At 38.5% G+C, this 15691-nt stretch overlaps 1 protein-coding gene across 1 annotated transcript in view; it reads left to right on the top strand.

Moving 5' to 3' along the window:
* Positions 1–15691, top strand: part of dnai3 (dynein axonemal intermediate chain 3) — a 45267-nt gene that overhangs the window by 11365 nt on the left and 18211 nt on the right. Inside the window, exons 5-11 of the mRNA XM_056233280.1 lie at positions 9297–9481; positions 9962–10078; positions 10228–10418; positions 11633–11757; positions 12199–12288; positions 14508–14588; positions 15422–15529. Of these exons, the coding sequence (XP_056089255.1) occupies positions 9297–9481; positions 9962–10078; positions 10228–10418; positions 11633–11757; positions 12199–12288; positions 14508–14588; positions 15422–15529 (897 nt within the window). The remainder of the gene's footprint in view (positions 1–9296; positions 9482–9961; positions 10079–10227; positions 10419–11632; positions 11758–12198; positions 12289–14507; positions 14589–15421; positions 15530–15691) is intronic.

Below are 15691 nucleotides of genomic sequence, written 5' to 3'. Positions count from 1 at the left end.
TTCGGTGAACCCCTAAAATATTTTTGGCAATTTCCAATTGTAATTTTTCTACTGGTGTTTTATCCCAATTTTTAAAATTTTGTACTGGTCCCCAAATTTCACATCCATATAAAATAATTGGTTTTATTATTGAATTATATAATTTGATCCAGGTTTTAATGGGTAATTTTAAGTGCCCGCATCGTGACTTTATAGCATAAAAAGCCCACCGAGCCTTTTCACTGAGTGTTTTTATTTTATTTTTTATTTATTTATTTATGAAGGGACCATGCACAATTTTTAACATAAAATTTCCATTTCATGTATTGTACCGGATTTAGCCAAAGGCTATTTTTCATCCGTAGTCCCCCAGACAGGACAAAGCTAACAAAACATTACACAGACAATACCTATGTTCACATACAATAAATACATACATACACACTGTCAAGGCCATAAAAAACATAAATAAATAAATCAGTCAATCAATTTAACTACAACAATCTCAATGGTTACATAATTGGTTCAATTTTAAAAAAGATTTTAACTTCAATTTAAAAAGACCATGAGCTTTACACCCTTTTATGTCCTCTGGTAGGGCATTCCACTGATTAGTGGCTTTCACTGCAAAAGATGATAGTCCAAATGCGGAACGACGAAAAGGAACCAGACAATTACTCATCATAAGTGATTGTCTGGTAGATCTCACAGAGGTTTCACAGCGAAGATTAATAAAGTCACGTAATACAGAAGGAGCCAGACCGTTTAGGATTTTATGAACCATACACAAACTTGAATATCTAAAATTGTCAAAGTTTAGAAAATTATGTTTCTCTATGATCCTACAAAAATGAAAATGGTTAGGTTTTTTATCTAAAATGTTTAATGTCTGTTTACATAGAGATTTTAAGGGTTTAATAACAGTTTCACCCGCTTGACCCCAACATGTCAAACAGTAAGACGTGTGAGAAAAGATTGTAGCTTGCAAAAAAGCCTTAGCTACATCAAAAGAAAGACATTGTCTAATTTGTCTAAAGTTTGCCATATTATATTTAATATTCCTCACCATTTTCTTTACATGTTTTTTAAAACTGAGATTTGAGTCCAATATTATACCAAGATAATTGAGCTCATTTACTATTTCTATCTTTTCACCGTTAATAAAAATCTCAACATCAGGAGATTTAACATTTGTTTTAGAGAAAAAAAAGTCCTTTTGTTTTACTGATGTTTAGGCTAAGACATGACTGTTCCAGCCACTGTGTAATCTTTTCTGTAGCAGCTTTTAACTTCTCAGCCGCTAATTCTGCTGTTTTCGCATGTATAAAAATAACAGTATCATCAGCATACATTTGTACTTGTATCCCTTCACACTGTTTCGGAAGATCATTAATATACAAACTAAATAGTAAGGGACCTAGTACTGATCCTTGGGGTACACCCATTGTATAATGCAGATCACAGGACTTAACCCCTTTAATTTTTACACATTGTTCTCTATTTAGTAAGTATGAGGATACCCATGCCAAAGCTTCAGGTGAAAATTGAAATGTAGACAATTTAGAAAGGAGAACTGTATGATTAACGGTATCAAAGGCCTTACATAGATCTAAAAATATAGCCCCAACAAATCCTCCTTTGTCAACTTTAGATTTTATTTGCTCTATTAAATGTAAAGTAGCTGTTTCAGTAGAATGATTTACTCTGAAACCAAACTGCATACAATGTAGGCCAAACTCAGTGGTGTTAAGATGGGATGTCAGCTGTTCAAAAACAATCTTCTCTGCAACCTTTGAGAGTACTGGCAGAATGCTTATGGGTCTGTAGTTACTAACGTTATAATGGTCTCCAGATTTAAAAATAGGAGTAACAATAGCTTTTTTCCACGCAGTAGGAAAAACACTACCTTTAAATGACAAATTAATTAAATGAGTGAGGTTAAACTATCTTTGTGAGTTTTAACAAACATAGTATCCAAATAATGAGCATCTTTACATTTTGAATTTTTCAATGAGCTAATAACGTTATTAACTTGCGTTTCATTTGTCTTCATTAGATTAAAACTTTTACATACATCCTCAATTGGACTAATATTTATTTCCCTTTTTGAAAACATATCCCCTAATTCTTTAACGGAGTCCATAAAAAAATTATTAAAAAAAGTAGCAATGGCACAATCATCTTCAATTAACTTTCCCTTAATTTTAAGTTTAATATCTCCTATAAAATTTGGTTCCTTCGTAAAAGAGTATTTATGTTTTTCCAAATTAGCTTACTATTCCCTTTAGCCTCATTCATTAGATGAAGATAATAATTGGATTTGGCTACTCTCAGCTCTCGAATAACTTTGTTACGCAGACCCTTGTAACAAAGCCTATCAATGTCTCTTCCAGTCCTAATAGCTTTCTTAAATGCTGAATCCCTACTCTTCATCAGCTTCCATAAATTCACATTGAACCACGGTAAAACATTCTTATGCTTGAATTTTTTCTGAACACCAACAGTAAATTTCTCTCTTACAGAAGTAATTCTATTATAAAATGTATTACAACCGTAATCTATATCCTTGGAGGATAAAATATCATTCCACTCTAGATCTGCTATTGCTTCATCAAATGCTACTAATTTTCCTTTAGGTATACAATGAAAAACATTAGTAGGGGTTTATATTATTTTTAAATCTGTTTTTCGTTAGTTTCCGTGCAACTAAGGTTAAATTGTGATCAGATAACCCAGTGATCAAATTATAACTCTTGATTATCCTTTCAGGTTTATTAGTAAATATTAAATCTAACTGCGTCTTTGAAGATTTAGCAATTCTAGTTGGCCCTTTAATTAACTGATTTAGATTAAATTTATCTGCCACAGTTTTCAATTTTTTCCTCTTTAATTTATCTTCCCAATTCAAATTAAAATCACCCATAAGAATTATTTCTTTGTTAGGATTACATTCTTTTAAAATTCCTGTAAGTTGATCATAGAATGTATTGTTAGCAGAAGGGGGCCTATATACACATAAAACAATAAATGACATTTGAGGAGATAGAATCATTTTCAACCCCACAAATTCTAAATCATTAGCGGAGTTAAACATGAGACGTTCACACTTAATGCTATCTTTAACATAAATGAACACTCCCCCTCCCCTTCCAGAAGATCTATCCCGTCTGAAACATTGATATCCAGGCATATTAAATACACTAGAAGATGATGATTGCTGCAACCACGTTTCAGAGATACAAAGGAAGTCCAAGTTTGAATTGGATAATAAATGAGACAACTGTTTGCTCTTTGCAACAATGCTTCTTACATTCAAATGACCGCCAAAAAGTCCTCTCGGTTTCACTTTCGGATCCCATAGGACCTTCGCATGATTAGCAGTCTGAAATATCTTACATAATGTCTGCCTTCTTACTGCAGGATTTCGGCACGAGGAAGCGTTTCCATGATACATTGGTGTTTCTTTTACTCTTGTAGAATGACTAGAAAGTAGTGTAGAAGTGTCATACCTTGGAGCATTGAGTACGTTGTTGATTAAACTCACTTCATTGTTCGGGAGGCCAGGTAGATCTACAGGAAATCCCCAGGCACACCCTTCACTGTTGTTGCCAAGTGAGGCTCAACTCCAGAGTCCTGCTTTATTCCTGGGTAAACTGGTCCCGGATTTAATTGAACATCCCCGCAAAGCAGCAGTAAGATAAGCAAGAAACCATGAGTCTTTCGAGTAGACGCACCAGTTCTCCGTTGTCTGACGGTCTGTTTGCATATCACAGCGCGTCCATAACTCAAAACAGATGAATAAATTGCATGATAGCCGAATAAGTTTTGATGAAAACTTCCCGCACGGATAAATACCGGGAGAGGATCAAATTGAAAACAGTTTTTTCCCTGATCCACGTAATTGCTTGAGTGCTTGAAGCACAGCTGATCAGTGTAAACAGTTTTAGACACCACACGTACCGGTAGTGCAATGGTGGAAAAGAGTAGTAGTGTAAAAAACATACTACAAAACATAGATCCCAGTTTCTCATTATTAAAATTTAAATATTTCACTCTGCTTAAAAATTTTTTTAACAGCCAGACCGAAGCGTCCCGAAGCGCTGATGTCGATGCCCAGATAGCTATAGCTCGTGCTGTGCTGCAGGACCTGGCCTTACACACACACACACACACACACACACAGATAGCTATAGCTCGTGCTGTGCTGCAGGACCTGGCCTTACACACACACACACACACACACACACACACACACACACACAGATAGCTATAGCTCGTGCTGTGCTGCAGGACCTGGCCTTACACACACACACACACACACACACACACACACACACACACAGATAGCTATAGCTCGTGCTGTGCTGCAGGACCTGGCCTTACACACACACACACACACACACACACACAGATAGCTATAGCTCGTGCTGTGCTGCAGGACCTGGCCTTTATACAGGAACTGGTGTTTGTGTTCCTGAGATCTGGCCTTCTTCTGGAACACCATGACTCTGGTTTTGTCCAGATTGACTGTCAGGGCCCAGTCGTGACAGTATTGTTCCAGCAGGGACAGGCTCTGCTGAAGGCCTTCTGGTGTGCGGGACAGCAGGACCAGATCATCCGCGTACAGCAGACATCTGACCTCTGACCCCTGACCCCTGGCCTGTGTGTGGTGTAGAGTGAGGCCGGGCACAGTGGAGCTCTCCAGCGCTGATGCCAGATCATTGATGTAGATGTTGAATAGAGTCGGGCTCAGACTGCAGCCCTGCCTCACTCCATGGCCCTGCTGGAAGAACACACACACACACACACACACACACACACACACACACACACTCCACGGCCCTGCTGGAAGAACACACACACACACACACACACACACACACTCCACGGCCCTGCTGGAAGAACACACACACACACACACACACACACACACACACACACACACTCCACGGCCCTGCTGGAAGAACACACACACACACACACACTCACTCCACGGCCCTGCTGGAAGAACACACACACACACACACACACTCACTCCACGGCCCTGCTGGAAGAACACACACACACACACACACACTCACTCCACGGCCCTGCTGGAAGAACACACACACACACACACACACTCACTCCACGGCCCTGCTGGAAGAACACACACACACACACTCACTACACGGCCCTGCTGGAAGAACACACACACACACACACACACACACACACACACACACACTCACTCCACGGCCCTGCTGGAAGAACACACACACACACACACACACTCACTCCACGGCCCTGCTGGAAGAACACACACACACACACACACACTCACTCCACGGCCCTGCTGGAAGAACACACACACACACACACACTCACTCCACGGCCCTGCTGGAAGAACACACACACACACACACTCACTCCACGGCCCTGCTGGAAGAACACACACACACACACACACACTCACTCCACGGCCCTGCTGGAAGAACACACACACACACACACACACTCACTCCACGGCCCTGCTGGAAGAACACACACACACACACACACACACACTCACTCCACGGCCCTGCTGGAAGAACACACACACACACACTCACTACACGGCCCTGCTGGAAGAACACACACACACACACACACACACACACACACACACTCACTCCACGGCCCTGCTGGAAGAACACACACACACACACACACACTCACTCCACGGCCCTGCTGGAAGAACACACACACACACACACACACTCACTCCACGGCCCTGCTGGAAGAACACACACACACACACACACACACACACACACACACACACTCACTCCACGGCCCTGCTGGAAGAACACACACACACACACACACACTCACTCCACGGCCCTGCTGGAAGAACACACACACACACACACACACTCACTCCACGGCCCTGCTGGAAGAACACACACACACACACACACACTCACTCCACGGCCCTGCTGGAAGAACACACACACACACACACACACTCACTCCACGGCCCTGCTGGAAGAACCCGCTTCTGTGGTTCCTGATTTTCACCGCACTTTTGCTGTTGCTGTATAGAGATTTTATTAAATCAAAAGTTTTTCCGCCAATGCCAATTTTTAGGATTTTGTACAGTAGACCATCATGCCAAATTGAATCGAATGCTTTTTTAAAGTCTACAAAACATGCAAATATTTTCCTTTGTTTGCCCTTGATGTTTTCGTTGATGAGAGTGTGGAGGGAATAGATGTGGTCGGACGTGCGGTGTTTTGGTAGAAAGCCAATCTGTGCTTTATTTAAGATGTTGTGTGATGAGATGTGTGAGACAATGCGTGTGTTTATGATCCTGCAGAACAGTTTTCCTAAAGCACTGCCCACACTGATGCCGCGATAGCTATTGGGGTGGAATCGATCTCCTTTCTTGAATATGGGTGTGATGAGTCCCTCAGGCCAGCTCTCAGGGACGCTTCCGGACCACAACACCAGATTAAATAGTTTGGCTAGAGTTTGAATCATGCTGGGACTGCTGAGTTTAAGCATTTCGTTACTTATGTGATCTTGTCCACATGCTTTCTTTAATTTAAGATTTTTAATATGTTCTCATATTTCAGATATTGTTATGGATTTATCTAATGGATTTTGATAATTTTTTATTGTTTTCTCCATGTCTTCTAGAGTTTTCTTTAGTTTACTCTGGGGTTGATTAAGGTCAGCTGGTGCAATTTTTCGATACAAATTTTCAAAGTAAGATTTCCAAATTGTGCCATTCTGGAGTGACATCTCTAGTTTGGGTTTTTCAAGTTTTTTATAAAGATTCCAGAAAGTGTTTTGATCTACCGAGTCATCAATTTCATCAATTTTGGTTTTAAAATATTTTTCTCTTTTGTTCCACAAAAGTCTTTTGTAATTCTGCAGACAGTCTGAATAAGAAAGCCGTGATGTCTGGCTGGACGGATCCTTGTGCTTTTGGTTAGAGAGTCTCCTCAACTCTTTCCTGAGACCGGCACATTCATCATCGAACCACACATCCTTTCTCATTCTCTGTTGGTTTGTTTTATGTGTGCTTTGCTGTTTAATGTTAGATAGAGTCATCAATGTTTTGAATATGTAATTTAAGTTTTTTGTTGCTAAATTTATTCCATTAATATCTAAAGTGAAATCAGTGGACATAAATTCATCCAGCATTTTTGATATAGTTGGACTGTTCATATTTTCTTTGAATTGTTCTGAGTTGGATTGATTCCATTTAAGTTTGGGTTTCAGAGGAAACAGTTTTTCAGATTCGAGTGGAGAAGTTTTAGTTATTTCACACGGGGGTTTCAGATAAAGCACAGTTTGGCAGTGATCGGAGATCGGGAGCTGAGGTCTGACTGTGAAGGCATTAATAAAGCTTGGGTCAATATCTGTTATTGAATAATCCACCACACTGGTTCCTAATCTGGAGCAGTAAGTGAATCTACCTAATGTATCTCCACGAGTTCTGCCATTGATGATGTAGAGTCCTAAACCTTTACAGAGTTTTAACATTTGTTTTCCATTAATGTTCACTGAATTATCATAGCTGTTTCTCTGTGTGATATTCAATGAGGAATGAAACGTGGTGTCACTGAGGATGTGGTCATTATCTACAATATTTACATAATCAATTTCTCGCCCTGTTCTGGCGTTTAAGTCTCCGCAGACGAGGACGTTTCCTCTGGACTGAAAGTGTAAGATGTCCGCCTGTAATGTTGGGAAGCTGTCCTCTTCGTAATAGGGAGAGTCGTGAGGTGGGATATAGATGGCACAGAGGTAAAGATTAGACTGTGGTATGATGGATTTCACTTCAAGCCAAATAGAAGATTTTCCACTTTTAGCAATTTTAATCGAATGTTTTAAATCGTCTTTGTGCCATATGAGTATTCCACCTGAGTCTCGGCCACATTTTATTTTAGAATTTTTTGATGAAGGAACTATAATTTCCTTATATCCTATTGGGCAATGTAAAGTCTCATTACTACGACACCACGTCTCATGAAAGATACAGATGTCCATATCTCTTACACTGCTGAGTAAGTCTTGGTCTGCAGTCTTATTACCAAAAGTAGAAGAGTGCAGACCTTGTATATTCCAACAACTGATTTTAAAAGATTTCATGAGTAGGTTCTTCTATAATGTGTGTGTGTGTGTGTGTGTGTGTGTGTTATGCAGGCTATGTCCTCAGTCTGGAGCAGATGATGTTCAGCAGATGCCTTATCTGGTTGAGTTCAGCGGCTGCAGGGTTCTGGGGTTGTTGGGCGGCCGCTGTGTAGCTCTTGTGTTGTGATGGAGGTCCGGTGGCCGGTCTGGGCTCTGCTGGAGGACGAGGGCTTCTCGGTGTTGTGTAGCTCTTGTGTTGTGATGGAGGTCCGGTGGCCGGTCTGGGCTCTGCTGGAGGACGAGGGCTTCTCGGTGTTGTGTAGCTCTTGTGTTGTGATGGAGGTCCGGGGGCCGGTCTGGGCTCTGCTGGAGGACGAGGGCTTCTCGGTGTTGTGTAGCTCTTGTGTTGTGATGGAGGGCCGGTGGCCGGTCTGGGCTCTGCTGGAGGACGAGGGCTTCTCGGTGTTGTGTAGCTCTTGTGTTGTGATGGAGGTCCGGGGGCCGGTCTGGGCTCTGCTGGAGGACGAGGGCTTCTCGGTGTTGTGTAGCTCTTGTGTTGTGATGGAGGCCCGGGGGCCGGTCTGGGCTCTGCTGGAGGACGAGGGCTTCTCGGTGGCTGAGAGCTTCTTTTGTTATCGAAGTTTCTGTTTCTTGTTGTGTTTCCAAGGGCTGTGCTTTTCAGCACTCTGGCGAAGACTTTCACTCCTTGCTTGTTGAGATGTACGTGGTCATACATATGATGAGGCTGTATGTCTTTGTGATGGGCGAGATGAACATTAGGGATGAGTGCACAGCTTCTGGAGAGTTCCACATTATTCCCGTGGATCACGTGGAAGGGCACGTCGGTGCACGTCGGCTCCTCTCTCTCTCTCTCTCTCTCTCTCTCTCTCTCTCTCTCTCTCTCTCTCTCTCTCTCTCTCTCTCTCTCTCTCTCTCACTCTCTCTCTCTCTCTCTCACTCACTCACACACTCTCACACTCTCACCTCTCTCTCTCACTCTCTCTCTCTCTCTCTCTCTCTCTCTCTCTCACTCTCTCTCTCTCTCTCTCTCTCTCTCTCTCTCTCTCTCTCTCTCTCTCTCTCTCTCACTCACTCACACACTCTCTCTCTCTCTTGCTCTCTCTCTCTTGCTCTCTCTCTCTCTCTCTCTCTCTCTCTCTCTCTCTCTCTCTCTCACTCACTCACACACTCTCTCTCTCTCTCTCTCTCTCCAGCTCAGGTATAAGATGTCTCCTCTGATGCGGCACTGTGGCGCTCCGGTGTGTTTCTCCGACGGGAATGACGGATACGTGGAGTGTCCATCATACGAGGACAAGAGCTTCAGCATCACACAGATGGAGAGAAGCACGAGCGTTCAGGCCTCCAGAGACACCACACACTCGTCCACGCAAACACTGTGGTACACACACCTCAACACACTCACACACTAGCACCCTGCACCGCAAAACCAGTCTCAAGGGTCAAGTTTTTGATATTGAGATTTATACATCATCTGAAGGCTGAATAAATCAGGACAATATTTGGCTGAGACACAACTATTGAAAATCTGGAATCTGAGGGTGCAAAAAAATCTAAACATTGAGAAAATCTCCTTTAAAGTTGTGCATTTATGTTGGCGATTGTGCAGCATTCACTCACAGAAATACATGTTTTATATATTTACAAAATATCTTCATGGAACATGATCTTAACTTAATATCCTAATGATTTTTGGTATAAAAGAAAAATGGATAATTGTGACCCATACAGTCAGTGTGTTATTGGCTATTGCCACAGATATCCCCGCTCGACCTGAGACTGGTTCTGTGATCCAGAGTCACATATCGTCCGCATTTTCTATGATTGGCATGATGCGCTGAGAGATGGTCACGTGTTACAGGAAGCACCCAAAGAACATGTGCACGCAGTACGAACCCCGAGAGTTCAGTCCTGAGGAGAGAGAACATCAGCTGCGATCAGAGAGCCTGAAGAACTTCATCACATCTGTGGCGATCAGGTCAGGTTATTCTGAACTCACTTCTCTCTTCTCTGAATGTGGCAATGCCATAACATTTGGTTCCAGTTGTTCTCTCAAATTCAAATTCAAAATTGCTTTATATTTCCAAAACATTTCTTAAATGTTACGCTCTTCTCTGCGCGTGTCAGGTTTGAAGTGTCCCTGCAGCAGAATCTCCTCTCAGACGCGTTCTGTGACGACTGGACGGCCCTGTGTGAGGACGACGGTGTGCCGACGGGGAAGACGGAGACTCAGCTGAAGGAGTATCAGTCGTTCATGGACCTGCACTTCAGCAAAGAGAAGAGCATCAGTCACGTGCACTGGCATCCCTCCATCAGCGGTCAGCACACGACATGCAAAGCCAAATAATACACACCTTTAATCAATCATTCAGGATAAAACGGTCATAGCGCAGAATAAAATAACAATACAATAATAAAATAAAATAATAGTCAAATAAAATAGAATTAAATAGCGATAGTATAAAATAAAATAAAATAGCCATAGCGCAAAATAAAGTAATAAAATAAAATAATAATAAAATAGCCATAGTGCAAAATAAAGTAATAAATAAAATAATAATAAAATAGCCATAGTACAAAATAAAATAAAATAGCCATAGTGCAAAATAAAGTAATAAAATAAAATAATAATAAAATAGCCATAGTGCAAAATAAAGTAATAAAATAAAATAATAATAAAATAGCCATAGTGCAAAATAAAGTAATAAAATAAAATAATAATAAAATAGCCATAGTACAAAATAAAATAAAATATCCATAGTGAAAAAATTCAAAAACATAAAAAAAATAACATAAAATAGCCATAGTGCAAAATAAAATAAAACAAAATAAAATAATAATAAAATACAATATCCATAGTGAAAAATAAAAATAAAATAATAACATAAAATAGTAAAATTAAATAAAATTTAAAAAGTATCATCATGCTTGTGTTTAGGTTACTTTAAGAATGTTATAAGGTCGCATCTTCTTTTAGAAAAGATAATAGCAGAAAGCAACAATAAATTAGATGAATATAACAAAAAATGGAATAATATTCTATGTTTATTATAATTATATGAAACCTTTTCTCATGTATGTTTTTGGGGTATGAATGTGAGGATGAATGTATAAGCATGTATTGTCTCTGTAGATTTGGGTCTGTAAATTGTATTTCTTATTAAAAAAAAGATATATATATATAAAAAAAAAAAATTTTTTAATAAAATTAAATAGCTATAGTACAAAATAAAATATCCAGAGTGCAATATAAAGTAATCAAATAAAATAACAATAAATAGCCATAGTACAAAATAAAATAACATATCCAGAAGTGCAGAATAAAATAATTAAATAAAGCAAAATAAAATAATAATAAAATACAATATCCATAGTGAAAAAGTTAAATAAATATCCAAGTGCTAAATAAAATAAAATAGTCTTAGTGCAAAATAAAATACAATAAAATAATATTAAAATAGACATACAATAAAATGATCAAATATGTGTGATTTCCCCCATTGTTCTGCATAATAAAGGAGTGTGTTTTCAGGTGTGATTGCGGTGGCCATGACGGAGAGACTGTCCCTCGAGGAGCGGATCGAGAACTCCACTAAACTCCTGTTAAACCCGTCATACATTCTCTTCTGGAGCTTCACTGACCCCATAAACCCACAGGTAATCAGCATCATCTTCATCTTCATCATCAGTGTATGTTACGTATACAAAAGTTTCCAGTGTAATGTTTACTGCAGTTTGGAAATAGCATGTAAAATACAAAATGCACAATCATACAATTGATTGATTGATTCCTTTATTATGCTTGTGTTTTAACATGCATACACACAAAGAACCAACAATGTACATAAATATAAAAACACAAAAAACACTCAATAACAATAATAAAACATTATAATAATCATCACTGAGACCCGCTCAGTAAACACCAACACTACCTTTCATTTAAGAGTTTTTTCTGGCTGTGATAGGAAGGATTTATCCCCTATTTTTAATGATTAAAAGCATTAAGAACATTTATTTTAGCGTACACCCCTGTAATCGAGGCAGAACCGTGAGCAGAAGAACAGATGTGAACTCAATCCACTGTTTGCTTTGCAGTTGCAGCTTGAATGTCCTGAAGATGTTCTTTGTTTCCAGTTCTGCCCGTCAGACCCGAACATCATCGCTGGCGGCTGCATAAACGGCCAGGTGCACATCACTCCAGAAACCAGTTTCACCTTCCACTTACACTCTTTTATCCTATATGTTATCTCTTATGCATCTGTTCTGATTATTTAATGATCATTTTAAAGGAAAGACACTATAGATAATTAGGGTTAAAATGTTAAAGTCCCCCTGTGGTCAATGATTGTATCCCTTAAAACTCATCTTTGATCAGCAAAATTACATATTTAAATGTTTTTTCCTTAAAATAGCTTGAGTGTAACTCGACACCCTTGCCTCATTTAGTATGCGCGGTTCTATGAATATGCAAATGAGCCCCGCCTCCACTCACTCACTCAGCTCAGAGATCCACTGGTTGACGATCACACGTTGATCTGATTGGTTACAAGGTCGTTTGTGACGTCAGAAACACCAGCGATTTCAAACCGTGTTTTTGAGACTGTCTTTGGTTCACTGCAGTTTTAAGCAGGAAATACTCAGCAATGCTGTCGACTTATGAACTTACACATGGTGTGTGTTAAAGCATATTAAAAACACCACATAGACACATAAACAAAGCTGGATTCTCACCACAGGGGGACTTTAACTGGTATATATCACCATATTTTCCCCAGTTGACTACATTAAGAAAGTATTGTACCAAGTTTTTCAGAATATTATGTTTAAATGTGGAAATAGGCCATTGTCTAATTAAACATGCACTCATTTGTATACACTTCCAGAACATAAATATTATTATATATTCATACATATATTATATTCATATTAGAGTTAAAGGTTTTTACTGAGGGGATTTTGGATATCTCTTTTTATCACTGCATAAATCAGAAAATACTGTCGACAGCCTGAAAAAAAACAGATTTTCACCATGTTTTAGGAATACGATGTTATATAAATCAGTGTGAGTGATATATTAGCAAATCCTTCAGTAAAAACCTTCAGAATATAGACAGGAATAACACTGTAAATGTTGGTGTTTATAACTGCTGCAGAAGTGGAGGACAAACTCTTTAAAGATATGTAGTGTAATTGAAATCTACAGACGCAAATTGATGAAGTGCAATAAAACAAAGATTACGTTTTATTTACACTAATCTGAAGAAAGACATTTTATGGTGGCAGAATAGCTCATAATCTTAACATTGAGCAGTGCATGAAAAAAATGTGCCTTTTAATGTAAAGCACTTTAAATAACCAACATGTATGAAATGTTATATAATCGAGCTCTAAAAATAATGGATAAAAAGCCAAATCAATGGCATCACTGCAATGTTTTTAAAAAAAACTAATATGCTAAGTTTTGTGAGTTTTAAGAACCTGTCATATATAAAATTGATTTTTAAATGTTTGCACAATAAGGCACCATCAGTCTTATGTAAATTGATAAAGAGACAGGATGATACAAATAGAATCACTAGGAGTTCGGCAGGTGGTAATTGTAGGATTAATTTTCGTAAGACTACACAAGGGCAAAGAGCCTTTTCTGTAGAGGGCTCCAAACTCTGGAACCTGCTGCCAAATGAGTTTAAGGTAATACCTGAAATAAAGTCCTTTACACTGAAGTTAAAACGGTGGTTTAAAATAAACCAGAACTGCACGCATATTTAAATGTAATAATTTTAGTATGTAAAAGTGTAATGTAATGTAAAAGTAAAAGTTTTATTTTATTTTATTAAAGTGTAATGTAAGAGTGTAATGTAACATAAAAGTGTATTGTGATGTTAAAGTTTTATGCTTGAGTTGTAAGCTCATTTCTGATATGTATAATTTTAGGTAGGTATTTGATTGTCTGTAAGTGACACAATGTGGTGGTTTTATTCTATGAGTCTTAGTTTTTTTATTGTATTTTCTTTTATTTTTTTAATAGAAAAGCCTTCCTAGGGACCTGAGATGCAAATTAGCTCTTGCTATACTCTCTATGTGCAATACATATTTTCCAGTTTTAACTGGGATCATGTTTTTTTTGTACTGTCCTTATACAAATAAACTTATAAATAAAATAAATAAATAAATGTGCTATAAACAAACTAGCCTTGCCTTATGATGGATCTCAGCAGAAATGGAGGTAAAACTGGACCGTGGAGATTTGTAAGATCTCCACAAAGACCTAAAACAAACCAAACACATTATTACGTTCTGGTTTTATGAATGTTCAATATGTGCATCTTCTGCGACGTTAACACACTGTTATGCTGTCGACTCGTGACATGCAGTATATCGACTAACTTTTGTCTTGTTTACAGGTAGTGTTATGGGATATTTCAGCACATGTGGAGAGACTTCAGGACACCCGCAGTGGCGGTGACAACATCTCAAACAAACTAGTGAGTCACACACACACACACACACACACACACACACACACACACACACACACACACAGCTGTTATGTGTGCAAACAGCAGTTCACAACGGGTCATGTGACCACCAACAATCTGTTTAAAGCTCATTTAATGAACTGACGTTTAACTGATACCTTATATAAACACACTTTCCCAATCACAGAAGATGAGCATTAAGAGCATGTGTGTGTTTGCTAGCAATACTTTGGGAACATATTGTGTCCAGATGTGCTAAATGTGCCTTTGATGACATCCTTAAATGTAAAAATGACATCTAAATAAATACTGTGTATCTAGTTATTATTATTAGCTTTATATAAAAACAATACTACAGACACATTGTAAAAAATTACTGCAATTTTAACAGTAAAAGACTGTAAGAATGCTATGGTAAAAACCTGTATTGGTAAGTTATTGGTAAGTTCCCTTACTCTATACAGTGAAAAACTGTAATAGACCTAATGGGACGTTTCGTGTAATTTTACAGTAAAATACTGTATAACTGTAAAATGTAAAAATGTAAATGTCATCTTATAATATACAGTAAAAAACGCACATTGACATTCCCAGAATCCTACGTGTGATGGGTCACATTTGATGGATTTTCATTGAAATAACTGTTTCGTCTTAGTTTTCTCATCACTTGTGTAGATTAGAGTTTTATGTTGTGAAATTAATGTTTCAATTGTAAATGTTAACATTAATTAAGATTACTAAATGCTGTAGAAGTATTTTTCATGTTAACTAATATAGAAAACTAACAAATTAAACCTTTTTTTACACTATGCAAATAAAATATGTGCATGTTTTTCCAGGACACAAGCGATGTAATCCCCGTGGTCCGGTACTGCGCTGTGTCTGGGATAGAGAACGGACACAAAGCGCCGGTCACAGACATTCAGTGGCTGCCAGAAACATTCGAGGTAAACCAGGGGTTAACTCTCCTGTCTTTAAAAACAGAAGGATATAGCGGTTACACTGCAAAAAAGGCTGTTCTTACTCAGTGTTTCTGTCTTGTTTCCAGTCCAAATATGTAAACATTCTTTTTTTATTATTATTTGTATTAACAGTTTTGAAGTTATATG

Source organism: Rhinichthys klamathensis, unplaced genomic scaffold, assembly GCF_029890125.1.
Source record: "Rhinichthys klamathensis goyatoka isolate OS25496 unplaced genomic scaffold, OSU_Roscu_1.1 h1tg000366l_1, whole genome shotgun sequence".
Lineage (NCBI taxonomy): Eukaryota > Metazoa > Chordata > Actinopteri > Cypriniformes > Leuciscidae > Rhinichthys > Rhinichthys klamathensis.
The sequence above is the reverse complement of the archived record's forward strand: the minus strand, read 5'-3'. Positions and strand labels throughout refer to the sequence as shown.